The following is a 14,123-nucleotide window of genomic DNA, read 5'->3' on the forward strand; positions in this document are numbered from 1 at the left end:
AAGTTGGCAGTAATACAATAAGGCCGTTAAACCGATAGGTTAAACCCATGGATGTATGAAGAGGAAGGATTCCCAGCATGCAGCGGGGCGTATGCCTGAAAAATACCCTTAGCATTGACGTTACTTCACCAGTAGGAGACAGCAGTGCATTGAACCGTGCCCAGCTTGCCCAAAAGGAGAAGAAGAAGAAGAAGAAGAAGAAGAAGAAGAAGCAGTACGTCGCCGTTGGCGCGCCAGTTTTGAGTCTGTTGTGGACTTTCTCGAAACGGGAGACCTGATTCCTGACTGAGTTCTGAGTCGACGTTAACTTGTCGGCCTAACTGTTTTAGGCCGGATTAAACCCATCGGTGTAAGTCCTGTTTACTTTAAAGCCAGCGGCCATAACTGTCGTGTACTGTAAGATAACTAACGTCAGCGTTTGTCGCTCTATTGTCATTGTGGTTACCGACAGACTGTATATACAGACACTATATATATGTACTACATATATTGGTGGGTGAGCAAATGCGCCGTTAATGTTTAGCCTACTTTAAAACTGGACGAAGAAAAAACACGCACTTAAAACGAAGTGCGTGTTTTGTATTGTGCTTAGTATGTAACATCAGCCTTGCTTTGTGTCTGTCAGGTATCATAAGAAAGATAATTCACCAGTGACGTTTGACAGTCCTCTGGTAACACAGTGTTGAGGTCTTTCCTGAATCCTCTAAGACTCATCTAACTGTGTGGATAAAAATAATCTGTCCTCTGCAGGATGAAAAATCACGCTTGGGTCAGGGCCGGATTTACCTCCTGAGGGACCACAGGGGTAAACATCCGTGGGTGGCCCTCGCTGACCCCTGCTGTACATGTCACCCAGCACTCTAGAGCTGAAATGATTAGCTGATTAACTGAATAGGTCATTGACTGAGAAAGTCAGTTGGCAACAATTCTGATATTTGATTAATCACTTGAGTCAGTTTTTAAGCAAAAATGTAAAAAAATAAAATTATCTTTCAGGGGACCTGATGTTTACCTCTGTGACTCACGAGAGACAAACTGGGGCTGGTGTAACACTAGTATGAACAAAATACCTCAACAGAGAGTTGAGTGTAACTAGTGAGCCTTAGAATGGACATATAACAATGTAAAATTTCTCTGTGTATAGTTAGTTTAGATAGTTGTATAATATAAGAGACACAAACTGGGGATACTGGTAAACGAAATATTAACTGAAATGAAAAATAATTTCACTCTTGCCAAGCAAATATAAAGCACATAACATGAGGAAGGAAACAAGGCATGAGGGATGTTGGCAAAAATATTGTTGATGTCATTATAAAGAACTGCAGCTGGATTGACAAGACAGAAATAAGGCCATAGTGCTTGTAGTGCAATATAGTAGTATTACATTGAGAGACCAATGTGTGCATCGAATCATACATGAATACAGATATGTGATAAACACTTATCTTTTTGTGTTGGCTGGTAGTTGGAGGGCTGGCTGTGTTGTAGCAGTGACTGCAGGATGAGCAGCCCAGGACCAAGCAGCGGGACAAACAAATCAGTAGAACTCTTTGAAGAATTATGGAGACAGCTTGGCGAGTGCCACCAGAATGCACTTCAAGGTAACTGACCCCATGATGTACTGTGTGCATACATCAAGTGAATTTTCAATTTTCTTATCGGTTTGTGTCAAATACTGAAATAAAATGTACTCTGGGGTTTTGTGCATCTGTTGCTGTTCTCAGAACTGGAGGCGAAAGTGAGCAAGTTGAAAAAGGAGCGCCGTTTGTGAGTATACTGTGTCACTCTGCTTTTAAAAATAATAATGATGACCCTAATAACGGAAGCATTTTTAACCCTAACTTCAGAATATTATTTGTGAATGTTTAAATGTAGTCTTCTTGCCATTATCTATCTAGGAGTGTTTTCTCTATAAGATTAAAACAGAATACCTATAAATTTTCAAGAACAGGATTCAGCATTGTTGTTTTGTCCGACCAACAATAAAACCCAGAGATATTTGGTTTAAAATTGGTTATGCCAAAGAAAAGCATCAAATCCGAGGGAATCTCATATGCACTTTGTCTGTAACGTGTTATGGTCACAATGTCTTCTATGTCACTTTTTGTTTGTCACTTTCTATTTTTTCACCAATAAAAAAACAAATCTGAGGAGCCAATATTTGCAAATATTTGCTGTTTTTTGCTTAAAATATATAACGATGGGTCAATTATAGAAATAATTTCTGTTGATCAATTGATCATTTGATCAATTAATTGTTGCAGCTAAGACTGTCACTGTTCTTGTTTTCTACAGAGATGCCCAGAGGCTTGGGTTGTTTTACAATCGCAACCAGCAACTGAAGGAACAAAACACAACCCTGCAGGACACCATCAGTCTCCTTGAGGAAAGGTAACATCCTCCCAGACAGGTTAAGTTGAAATCATATGAAACATAAAGGCAAGAAGCTATGTTCACTGTTTCCAGGCTCCGAGAAGGAGAGTGTGATCAATGTGCCATCTTAGTGGAGAACCTGAAAAAGGACCAGGACCAGAATCTGAGCCTCATCACCAAGCTGAGTGAGTTGTTCTTATTTTACTGTTTGATAGAGCAGTGGCTAACTACAGAGTAACACTACCTGTTGTGAGAAAGAAAGAGAGAGCACACAGGTGAACCTCTTATAAAAGAGGACATCGAAAATATTTTGTTTTTGCAGTAACATTAACCTTCAGGACTGTGGTTTGTGGTTTAATGTGACATGTAATGTAGTTTCAGTAAACTGTTAATCAAGCCCTTAAATGGCCTTTTATTTCCAATATACAGCCTATCAAGTTTTTCAGGCTTTCCTTTTTAGCCTCCTTAGTTCTAGAGATGGTTACATCAGTCTGGGTTTTGATCATCCGACTGTCATGGTGCCTAGAGGAAGGATCCTCCTGACTTTAGCGACCTTTTTGCTTATCCTTGGAGATATCTCAACATCTAGTGGATGGATTGGCACAAAATTTTCTACAGACCTGCATGTTATCCACACAATGAATCCTGATAACTTTTCCTCTAGTGCCATCTTTAGGTCAAAATGTCAATTTGTCCAGTACTCTGCTCTTATGACCAAAATACTGTTCTTAGTGTTTAGTGCTAATCAGCAAATGTTAGCTTGTTAACACACTAAACTAAGATGGTGAACTTGTTCAACATGTTAGTATTGTCATCTTGAACATGGAGCTCAAAGCACTATTGTGTTTAAGTGAGGCCTCACAGAGTAACTAACACTATTGCAAAATCTCAGTCTTGTCTAAATATAGAGAAGCCTCATGAGATTTATGATTGTATTATGGATTTATGTTGACTATACACTGAACCATGAGATAAAGCTCTTGGTATGTTGAAGAGCATAACGTTAGTTGTGATGAAACTCTGTTGTTTGTGATTTGTTCCACAGAGAATGAAAGAAACAGCCTGGAGGATGAAAACAGAAAACTTCACGCGGAGCTGCAGAAATTAAAGATGTCTCTGTAAGCTCTTTAGTCTGTTAAAGCCGTGTTTTGTCAACATCTTGTCTGTTCAATATGTTCAATTGTTCAACTAAACAAAAAACAGCAAATTTTTCCATATTCTGTAAAACCTGCCCAAGACGGCTCCAAACCCTGCAGGTCCTGCCGGTCCTGCAGGGTTTGGAAACAAAAAGTGGTTTCACTTCTGCTTAGGTCTCAAGTCACCGCCATACATTTCTATAGAAGGACAGGTTGAGTTATTGATTTGTGGTGTTCTTTGCAGGAACAAGTTTCAGTTCTCAGTTAGACATTACTGTGTATATTTTGTTTTTCAGCTCAGAGCACCAACAGGCCTCACCCCCAGAACAGGAGGAAGGCATCATCCCAGACTCACCTGTCCTGCCGAGCTCGCTGCCCGTGGCAAACAGACTGAAGAAACGTAAAAATATCAACAAACACAGACACGTTCATTACGCGGAACTGCCTTTACCACAGCGTGAAAAATCACTCTTCAATGGTCAGTCTACTGTAAAGTAACCTCCAGACATTTAATGTCCTTGTCTGTTTTCTGAATCCCCTGCCAGAAGGCACCCAGTCTTGTAACGTGTTGTTGTTGTTGTTGTTGTTGTTGTTGTTTCAGAGCTGAATGAGGAGCCTGATGATGCCTCAAAGAATCCTGGGAGAGCAAAAGTGCTTGTACCCAATACATGTGAACTGGACATACCCCAAATCTCAGGTATGACATCATCCACTGTACTCCTGTTAAAAAATGTAAAAACAGGAAGGACGGTACTCGTAGTTTCTAAGAGAACAGAAACTGGAAACTGTTACTTTATACAGTATTTCTTCCCTTGAGTTATTTGACACCCTGTTGTGCTCTTAGTGGTTTTGTCTGCGCTCTAGTGCGTATATTTCTGACAGCTCCCAATGCAGCACCAGGCAACATTTATCCATACAAACACACCCATCATATCAGCTTAATTCACACACAGAAAACTCTACCTTGTCGGCTCTGACTACATCCTGGTGTTAGAGCCACCTCTCTACACAGAGAGTAGAGACTGATGAGTGAACTTTAAAGCAAAATATAAACTGCCTCTGAAACATAATCCATCCAGGGAAATTGGATTTAGTCCCACTGCTGTCATCTGATATGGGAGTGATGTACAGACTGTGAGCCCTGTGTTGTGACTGTTGGTTGAACATGTCTCTGTATCTTTTCAGAAGATGTGACTCATGATATGGAAGAGGTGATTGCAGAAACCTGTGCCCTTGAACTTCATCTTGACAGTGGTCACATGGTAGGTACGGTTCATACGGGTACAGTGTAATCACTACATAATAAATGATAAATGACATAAATTGAATTTTGAAACTCTTCTGCTTCCTTATTTTTTTCTCTGCTCAGAAAACTGAAACGACTGCAGGGCAGCAAAGCAGCTCAAAAACCCTCTGGAAGAATGAAATTTGTTTAAAGTAAGGATGACAACTGTCGGGACACATTCACTTGCTGAAGAGTATCAATCTGCAAATTCGTGATTTAGTGGTTTTAAATAATGACATATAAACTAAAAATGTACAGCCACGATGTGCAGAATTTGAAAAATTCAGGCTTGACCTGGAAAAACAGTAACACAACCATGTTGGTTTTCCTGCCTCAAGGCCTTACTTCTCCTCCCCTTCATCCACCCTGATCTACAGACCAGACTCAACCACAGAAAAGTCCCCGTCTCTTCTCCCCAGAGTCAAGAGGTTTTCAGAAGGTAACTCCATTAACAAAGCAAAACGGAAGAAGGAGGGAAGTGACAACAGTCAAGGGATCCAGGAGAAGGGGGACATACAAAAGGAAGGCAAACACATGAACAGACAGACCTCAACACCTTTGAGCAATCAAAGCTTCATGAAGCAGCCACTGGACAGTAAGGTCAGAGATGTATCTGAAAGGCTCATATGAATGAGTGTCAGATAGCAAGATGAATTGCAATACCATTATCGGGTGGTGTTTGTGAACCAAATCTAGTGTCCTGGCTTCTATATCCTGTAACCAACTGTATCCATCTTTTCAAAACTTTCAGCAAGTTTAGGTTTTGAACTAAATCTTTTTTCCAAGACTCTTCTGATGTGAAAAGGTTACATTTTAGCTGTTAATGAAACATTGAACAGAATAATTCTTCAATGTTGTTTTAAATATTCTTTAACATTAAACAGGTTCAGGCAGCACAAAATGGGACTTCCAGCCAAAGGCTAAATGTTTCCTGTGCAAGTCCTGCTTTCAAGAAACCAAATGGGAAGGTTAAAGGAGAGGGGGAGGGTGATGGTAAGAAAAGACACCCCCTGCACGATCTGAACGCTTCACATGACCAACATGAAGCAGAGAAAGGTGAGTTTTCTAACCTGCTACTGTCCTTTGTGATACAAATCATTTGAAGGACAGTCAGGTAGAGTGTTTCTTCATAATATTCAGTTGAATTTTAATATGACTGTGCTAACTGTGCTTTCTTAACTGAAGGGAAGCACAGAGTGGAGCCCATGTGGAGCATTGACCCTGCACTCAACATGTCCATGTATGACAGTGAGTGGAGAGGAGACGAGGTACAGTCACATGACCTGCTACTTAGCTACTGAGCCTTGTTTTAGCAATAAAGCTGCATTGTTCTGAACAAAGAGGATTATAAAGAGTCCTTCATTAAATATGAATTGGGTGAAGCATGAAGTTTTTCCAAATGTTAGGTCTGTTGACAAAACTTTTTTTAGGGCTGCAGTCTGATGTACTGTTAAGCAAACATCCTGTCAGCTGTAAAGTGACAGCCTGTGATTGCTGGTCCTATTTGCTAGTGAAGTTTTTCTGTGGTTGACACCTATCAGGAATCCATAGACTTCTCGTGAATGTGACTGTGCATGAAAAGTGAAAAAGTCTGAAAGACATTGGTGATGTCTTGTCACTGGTATTCATGTGGATATATGGAGTCTGACACAGGTTTTGTTTGTATTTTAGCAAAAAGAAACACAGTGTCATGGAGAACTGGCAGATACTGACTGCACCTGGGTCAGTCACAGCTTACTCCAGCATCGGGACAGGAGGGACAGTGTATCTGGTGAATATAAACCTCAACCTTTAGAATAACTGCTCACTGAAATGTTGTAATTGACACAAGCTGATACTGTCTTACCTGCAGAAACTGATAACGCGCTGTGATTAAAACGTTTTATTGACAGTTTCACGTGTGTTGTTTTCAAGGACTTGGCGGAAAGGCCAACGACAGTTTGGATATGATGTTCGACACTACAGCTTACGGGGAGTACAAGTCTTACAACAGTTCACACTTAGGCCAGAGCCAGCCCTGTGCCAAAGATGATGGCGATGACGATGATGATGAAGAAGAAGAGGAGGAAGAAAAAGACAGTGGTAGGGTTTCAGACTAAGAGGAACTGAGTGTGTGTTTGTCATCAGTTTGACCAGTATTTCTGTGTTTGTCATCAGAGGTGAGCTCTTGAAATTAGCTTGTGTTTGTTTCCCAAACTAGAACGAGATCCTCCTGAAAACTCTCCAGGTCAAAGTAAAGCACGGTGAGCCTTACTGTCTTACACAGTAGTCGGGGGGTATTCTTACTGGGCTTTGGTTGTTGTATATTTATGCTTTGTGTTACATTTGAAGGTTAACAGAGATGAGGAGAAGTAGCAGACAGACTTAAGTTTTTAGATTCCAGGCTCACAGACGTTGTAAGTTTCCCACCTATATGATCTCTCTCTGGATCAGACACCCAACATTTGCACACGTGGCAGTATTTCGTAAGAAAGACGAAAGAAGAAAACTGAAGGGCACTACCTGCAAGGAATGTGAAATTGTAAGTATTTTGACTATGAAGCTAAATAACACTGACATGTTTTAACAATGATTCTATTTAAAGTATGTTTTTTTTCCTCCAGTATTACGCCCATCTTCCAGAGGAGGAAAAGGAGAAAAAATTGTCTGCATGCTCAAGGCACCGTTTTCTTTACATTCCTCCTTGTACTCCTGAAAACTTCTGGGAAGTTGGATTTCCATCAACACAAACATGTATTGAAAGAGGTAATTTAACATTAAACCACTGTGATACATTAGCAGAACATTTTATCCCACATGCTCTGTCGCACTATCTTCACTTTCCTTTCCTTGTTTGTAGGTTATATCAAGGAAGAGAAGAATCCTCAGGTACGTTCACGGAGAAGACTACCACTCAATGCTTTTTTTTCCCCAAAGCAGGAGAGAAACCAGGAGAGCTGAAGAAGTTTTCTGTTCGGGACTGTTTGAATCGACCCATTTACAGCAAAAAAACATATGAAGAATGTTGTTATATTTAATTTCAACATGTTGTCTTTAACTGTAAAAGTTTGTTTCTGTAGATACTAAATATGCTTAGCATATGTTTAGATAAATAAAGGTTACCTACATGTCTATGGAGGGTTGTACATGCTGCAGTTCTTCATTCAGTCGGATTGAACATAATCAAGTGTTTAACTCAACGATATCAAGATCCTGTGAAGCACAGTAGTAACTACACTGTATATGAAGAACATGTTTCTTTTACTTTTACTGCATACTTTACTTTTACTTAAATCTAACTTTAATGCTTTTTGTTGAAACTTATTTCAGTCTTTGTTCAACATACAGTGTATCAGTTTACCTGTGAGATTAGAGTACAATGAAAAGACAGTATGTACACAAAGATTATTTTATTTGGTCAGCAGGTTATCAGAGTACACAGAAAAGATTAGAAAAATATTTTCTTTTAAATTTCTAGAAAAAAAAATCTCTTCATGCAGTGCACATTGTGGTTCATCACAACCGAGGTTCTCTGTCCGAATACACCAGCAGGGCCTCGCCAACATGGCTGATGACCACACTGTAACCAAATAATAAAAATACGAACAGTTTAATGATTCATCTTGTTCAAAGATGTTTGGAGGTTTCAGAAAGGTTACATTTAAAACATTTTAATCTGAGAAAAAGTAGTAAATAACTTAAGGTTGGACATAAAGAAATCTGAACAGTGAATCAAGTTACACCATGCATTTAGTTAATTAGATATATTTCAAATCAACGTTTCGCACATTTTTCTTTTTATTACAAAAAACAAACACTGGATTCAATAATAATTTCACATGCAGATATCCTTCAGAACTGTCACTTGGATCAGTTTATAGACCGAGAAATAGCTCTACTCACATATCAGACTTTTCTGACAGCTAAAACAAACACACCTACACATCACCTAGGGGGATTAAGGCAGCTGAGCTACTCACCACATCAAAGATGGAACATTAATGTCCATGGAGAAAATGAATGGGGAGAGGGACATCGCAGTAACCTGCGAAGAAAAGATTACAGAATATGACTACTTTTTATCTGTTTGATTTCACATAATCAACCATTTTGTTACAACATTGATGCTTTAAATCATTTAAGCTTTAGGTGATGACTCAGAAACATAATGATACTCTCTGTCTGACTGGTTAGTGTGCCATTCTAATGTATTTTACCATATGATCAGTATCATAACTAAATATAATAAAAATGTCACTAACGCACCTTTGACAAAAAAATCCAGATCCCAAAGTGCTCCAGGGACAAGCCACTTTTCAGTTTGACTGTGGCCAACAGCAAAAAGAACCCCAGCAGTGCACTGTGGTATAAGAGACAGCTGTGATCAAAGTTATGGCACTCAAAATAAATAACACCAAAACAGTTTAGTTTTAAATTAAAACACAGAGCTGTATCATTTGGACAAAAAGTGTGAGACCTTTACTGATAAAGGAGTATCTAGTATGAAAACTAAAATGAAAACTTTTTAGTACCAAAAATCGTTTCAATGTAGTTTTACGGCTCTCTCGGGCTTCTCTCTGGAGCTATAGCAACAACAGGTCAGTCGGGTGGCGACTGCTTTGTTGTGACATCACAACGTTACAGAAGTTCTGATGGCTTGTTTTAAGGCTCAGTTTCTGAATATGGGCTGTGTGTATTTCTCTGTGGACTAAGCGCGTTGATACTTACTAACTACATACTAACAGTATTAACATAGAACCAAGACCTATAATAGAAATCTCACTTTACACAATATCAGACCTTTAAGGTCTCAGGCTGCAACTCAAACATTTTTCCAGGACTTTATTACTCAATAATCAACTTTCTGTACAACCATATAAATTAGTGCTGTGTCTGTAGGCCTCCACAGGTTATAAATAGTTCACTGCTTCCCCTCTCTGAGATCACGTTGGCAGTCTGGGCTCTTCATCAAATGACAAATGGCACCTAAAATATTTTGTATTTTGATCCTGTACAATGTATTCTGTACTAGTGCTGTGATTCGCATTAACCAAGGAGATCATTTGGTGGAGCTGCTGTTCTGCACAAAAACAGTCTCAGTGCAGAACCCTGGATGATCTGATATTGATCACAAAAACCAAGCTCTACTGAATATACAGTAAATACAGAATCATGTGCTGACCAATTAGAAAAGAAACAAAACTAGAAAAATACCTGGCACAGCAACCACAGTGAAATGTGTGAGACTGAAGGGAGGGGAACTCCATGGCTCCAATGAGGTCACCTATGGAGAAACAAAGGTACAAATGTCGAAACAGTATGAGAGTTACAAAAAAAAAAGACCATATGAGAACATATAGTCTACTAAGTGATGCACTAATAAAGTAAAAGAGAAATGATTCCAGCTTTTTTATCTCAGCATTGAAATATGTACCATCTGTACAGAGTCATTCATACCTGTTGGATGAGCAGCCACAGCCAGCAGCAGCATGCTGTTAATTACAGGCAGGAGAAGCTTTATTTAGTGACTCATAAACCATGAAGCGGCACTAGGTAATATTTTTATGTTGTAATGTGCACAAATGGAAATCTTTGTCTTCTCACATGAAATGATTCAAAAAAATTTGTGGGTTTTTAACACAGCTGTTGACGAGTATCACCACAGCAAATAACTCACTCATTTAAAAGAGATTATAAGTATTCAAGTTTATTCAGAATGTTTTCATGAAGGTGATTAAAATAAATATAGGTTTAAATATAACAGGAAATTCCTGATTCCTGTACATCGACTTGTGCAGGCCCTTTACCCACACTCCTAACTCTTTTAGGATTCAGCTCTGTGATTAACAGAAAAAAATCTGAGTGTTCTTGTTAACATTGACTCATTGTGCTCCTCCTACAGTAAAGGCAAGAGAGGTACATGGACCATCTGCATGTTGCATCATGTTTTTATGAGGTGACAGTTATGAAATAAAAGAAATAAATAAGTAAATGAAATAAATATAGATCATTGATTAATTAACATGTCTCAACTTTGTCAGAATGTTTAAACTTTTAACAATTAAAGTGGCTTGCACTTATGTCTCTTTATATACAAAGTAACTTTAATGTAACAAAACACTTGAGCCTCAGAACCATGTCATTTATAATCGTTTATTCTTACCTGAACAAGTAGTTGATGCACTGTTGTTCAAGGTCACTAAAATGAAAGCATCACCAAAAGAGTGAGTCAGTGTGTTAGTGGGGGGTTGACAACTTTGAACTGAGAAACTGAACTTTATGTAAAAGAAGGAACAGAAGAGACACACACTCAGATGGGCTCAGACTTACCCCAAATTACTGGGCTTGTAGTGAACTTGAAACACCCTGTATGCACCTGAAACATCAACCAGGACACCTCAGGAATTATTATTTTATTTTATTTGTTATTGTCTTTGATCTATTTTACAGTTTTTAAATCTGTTCTATTAGTTTAATCAGTTTTATTCCTTGTGTGCATCAGTCTCAAACTGATTTTATACTCTCATCAGTCACTTGTAGAGCACTTTGACCTGCACTAACCTGTATGAAAGTTCCTGAGGAGGATGTAAGGTATGAATGTAAGGTATCAGCTGTGACTGATTAACTTACCAACACAGAACAGATGACCAACAGCCCACAGGTAACCTCTGGAGTCAAACTACAAAGAAGCAAACAAGTGAAGACACTAGATTAATACCACCAAACGAACAAAAACTACCTGGATTCCTTCAACCAAGAACAGTTCAAAATTCAAGCACCATTAATAAAAAATTCATGATCTGATTTTAATGTCTTAGTACCTGAGGAACATAGAGGGGGAGGTTGATGGCTGAAAGCAGCATGAGACATATGCTGTAGAGAGAAGAGCATTTAAAGATGCAGTCATGTAAGAGGGAACTTTGTATTTCTAATATAACATATGATATATCTGTTTATTACTGTTTTATTGCTGATTCAGAGCTGGAAAACTGGTTTCCATGCAAGTTTGTTCATCAACTTTATTAAGATTATCACCATTACTGTTGTTTTTCATGTGAGAAATGAAGAGTAGAGTATTTTAATCCCACCCTCTGCAACCTCTGTGTACTTGTCATAAAAGAAAAAGCACCAACCTGATAAATTTCAGCCACTGCATCTTCTGTTGGTGAAGAGAGAGATGAGAGTGACATGTCAGAGCACTATGCATTCATAGTCCGTAGCTGTGAAGACTAGCCAAGGTCATCTTCCTTCATTTGCTGCCATGAATAATAATACATACAGTACAGTATGTTATGCATGGACTCACCTCTCTATGGACAACCTTCAGAATTAAGTAACTGACAACATGAGATGAATTCTGAAGAGTGAAGAAATAAGGGATGTCCTGCACAGAGAGCAAATGGACGTCAGAGTTAGCTGATATGTCCAGCAGGTATGAATCCTGAACAAGGCCACAGTCTTTTATATCATTTAGAATATAGTTAATGTGACTGACATTATTAAAATGTAAGAGGTTATATGACGTACGATGCGTGATAAAGCCCTGGAACCAGCATATATGTTTCCTACAAACAGAAGGGAGGCTGGGAGCCACGGCAGAGCTGCTGATCTGTAACACAACATTAAAACATATCAAGCAAAGCTCTTAATAAACATGTCTGCTTGCAGCTGTATGTGAATCCTACAGTAGTCTGCAAAGCGTACCTGGTGATGCGGCTCATCTCCACCCATCCCAACTTCCCAAAGAGGAGAAGAAGAACAGCCCCAATAAATGTCTGCCATCTGAAAACATACATTTTTGTCCTATTAGTGAACATAAACCATATCAATCACTCATTTACATGATGCACACAAGAGGTTTAACATTAACCAAGATGTAGATTTAAAAATCTTTAAAAACATTTTTCTAAAATTAAACATTTTAAAGATTCAAAGACTGCAGAGGTGAAACAACTAGTGGATTAATCAATTACCCTATCTACAAAAAATAATTGGCAACTCTTTTTATAATCAATTTATCATCATTTGTTGACGACAGCACCTTGAGCTTCAGGAGACTGTCACAGTCATTTTTCCCGTTTTCTGGCACTTTAGAGACAAAAATATCATTGAAGAAGTGATCAGCAAAATTAATCAATAATGAAGAGAATCACTAACCACAGCGCTTATGAACTAGTACATGTATTTCCAGGTGTTGAGGTGAGGCTGTAATGACCAGGAAAAGGTAAAACATGAGTTGCTTTCACCTGCAGTATTTACCTTCAACTACTCACCCTTGGAATAAGGTTGGATACGTGAAATTTAAGACAGACAGGACGAACTGAAAAAAGAGAAAAAAGGTGCAATTCAACTCATTTCCTCCTGTGTGCTTTGCATAACTTTAACTTATAAATCTGAAAGCAGGAGTTGCTCCACCACTGACAGCCTGTCAAAATTCTGCCAATTCAAAATGTCCAAACCTACCCACAGAGGCCTCATCCCTTACTCTGACTTAACTCTGACTATGTTATTGATTATTGGTGGGCTTTTTTACAACTTCTTAGTTTTCATTTCCTGCAGTAGTTTTCTACCAAAATAAGAGTGGAGATGTGTTGCTAGTGCTGCTTTGATGGGTCACGTTCATGCCTGATCAGTCAAAGTAATTCGTAAGGGTCTTAAACCATGTCCACTTTATGGTTATAATTGATAATGAGGGTATAATTGTAATTTTCCACGATTTTCCAACAGATTTTCAGCACTGATCACCAGGAGCTCTTTATCCTGTGTTCAGGCCGCAGAGAAGTTTTAACAGTATAGCTGTGTCCTGGTTAAATAGTTCGATCAGTGAATAACAGTCTAGCTTTGACTCGACTGAAGAAGAATGTGTCTCCGACCAGGTTTTAGCGCCTGACAGCCTCATGTTATAATTGGTTTTCTGATCTCACTCCGCTGAACACTCTCTCACCTTATTGGTGAAATGAGACACAACAAAAACGAAGCTGAAGGCGAAGCCGCTCATGTGTCTCCTCCACTGCATGTTGACCTGCCGCCGCTCTGCAGCGAGGACATGATTCCTGACGAAAAGACTAAAGACTAAAGACTAAATGCGAAGCATGAAGCCTGTTTCAAACTACAGACGTTTCAAGATCGAAACTTCCCTCATCCTCCCGGTGACACGTCAAGACGTCGTCAGACAAAGATCGTCTATGTTGGGGATCCTCTCTAATGTGTGTGACGTTGCAGCTTCCTGCATGAGCAGGAAGAAGCCAGCACAGCAGGCAACTGGCCGGGGGCCCCAGACCTTCAGGGCCATAAAAGTCCACATCATTTCTGTCTACATAATTTGTTGACATTTACAACACTTGAAT

General features: G+C 39.0%; 2 protein-coding genes across 2 annotated transcripts; one reads left to right on the forward strand and one right to left on the reverse strand.

The window, feature by feature from the left end:
• Positions 1 to 259: 259 nt before the first annotated feature.
• On the forward strand, positions 260 to 7,792 carry rbbp8 (RB binding protein 8, endonuclease). The gene is made up of 19 exons (XM_022754114.1): positions 260 to 349; positions 1,469 to 1,604; positions 1,728 to 1,770; positions 2,299 to 2,394; positions 2,470 to 2,561; positions 3,422 to 3,494; positions 3,809 to 3,990; positions 4,114 to 4,209; positions 4,701 to 4,774; positions 4,882 to 4,949; positions 5,136 to 5,397; positions 5,682 to 5,853; positions 5,983 to 6,065; positions 6,469 to 6,568; positions 6,712 to 6,879; positions 6,998 to 7,040; positions 7,231 to 7,318; positions 7,401 to 7,542; positions 7,637 to 7,792. Exons 2-19 carry the CDS (start codon positions 1,505 to 1,507, stop codon positions 7,735 to 7,737), a joined length of 1,983 nt encoding a protein of 660 aa, XP_022609835.1. The 5' UTR covers positions 260 to 349; positions 1,469 to 1,504; the 3' UTR covers positions 7,738 to 7,792.
• A 409-nt stretch (positions 7,793 to 8,201) lies between these two features.
• Positions 8,202 to 13,942, reverse strand: tmem241 (transmembrane protein 241). The gene is made up of 15 exons (XM_022754108.1): positions 13,721 to 13,942; positions 13,050 to 13,096; positions 12,481 to 12,558; positions 12,304 to 12,385; positions 12,083 to 12,160; positions 11,910 to 11,935; positions 11,598 to 11,649; positions 11,407 to 11,455; positions 11,107 to 11,152; positions 10,940 to 10,975; positions 10,234 to 10,268; positions 9,991 to 10,060; positions 9,043 to 9,136; positions 8,757 to 8,821; positions 8,202 to 8,356 (listed from the first exon to the last, which is right to left on the reverse strand). Exons 1-15 carry the CDS (start codon positions 13,790 to 13,792, stop codon positions 8,293 to 8,295), a joined length of 894 nt encoding a protein of 297 aa, XP_022609829.1. The 5' UTR covers positions 13,793 to 13,942; the 3' UTR covers positions 8,202 to 8,292.
• Positions 13,943 to 14,123: the final 181 nt, after the last annotated feature.

This window comes from Seriola dumerili, unplaced genomic scaffold (genome assembly GCF_002260705.1).
Source record: "Seriola dumerili isolate Sdu_G_001 unplaced genomic scaffold, Sdu_1.0 BDQW01000216.1, whole genome shotgun sequence".
Taxonomy (NCBI): domain Eukaryota; kingdom Metazoa; phylum Chordata; class Actinopteri; order Carangiformes; family Carangidae; genus Seriola; species Seriola dumerili.

Excerpts from the sequence above, each read along its gene's own strand:
- rbbp8 (XM_022754114.1), top strand. The coding sequence starts at position 1,505 with ATGAGCAGCCCAGGACCAAGCAGCGGGACAAACAAATCAGTAGAACTC. Across the intron at positions 4,950-5,135 it reads AAGAATGAAATTTGTTTAAA|GCCTTACTTCTCCTCCCCTT; the intron begins GTAAGGATGACA and ends TCCTGCCTCAAG. Across the intron at positions 5,854-5,982 it reads CCAACATGAAGCAGAGAAAG|GGAAGCACAGAGTGGAGCCC; the intron begins GTGAGTTTTCTA and ends TCTTAACTGAAG.
- tmem241 (XM_022754108.1), bottom strand. The coding sequence starts at position 13,792 with ATGCAGTGGAGGAGACACATGAGCGGCTTCGCCTTCAGCTTCGTTTTT. Across the intron at positions 13,097-13,720 it reads TGTCTCATTTCACCAATAAG|TTCGTCCTGTCTGTCTTAAA; the intron begins GTGAGAGAGTGT and ends CTCTTTTTTCAG. Across the intron at positions 8,822-9,042 it reads TCTGGATTTTTTTGTCAAAG|GTTACTGCGATGTCCCTCTC; the intron begins GTGCGTTAGTGA and ends TTTTCTTCGCAG.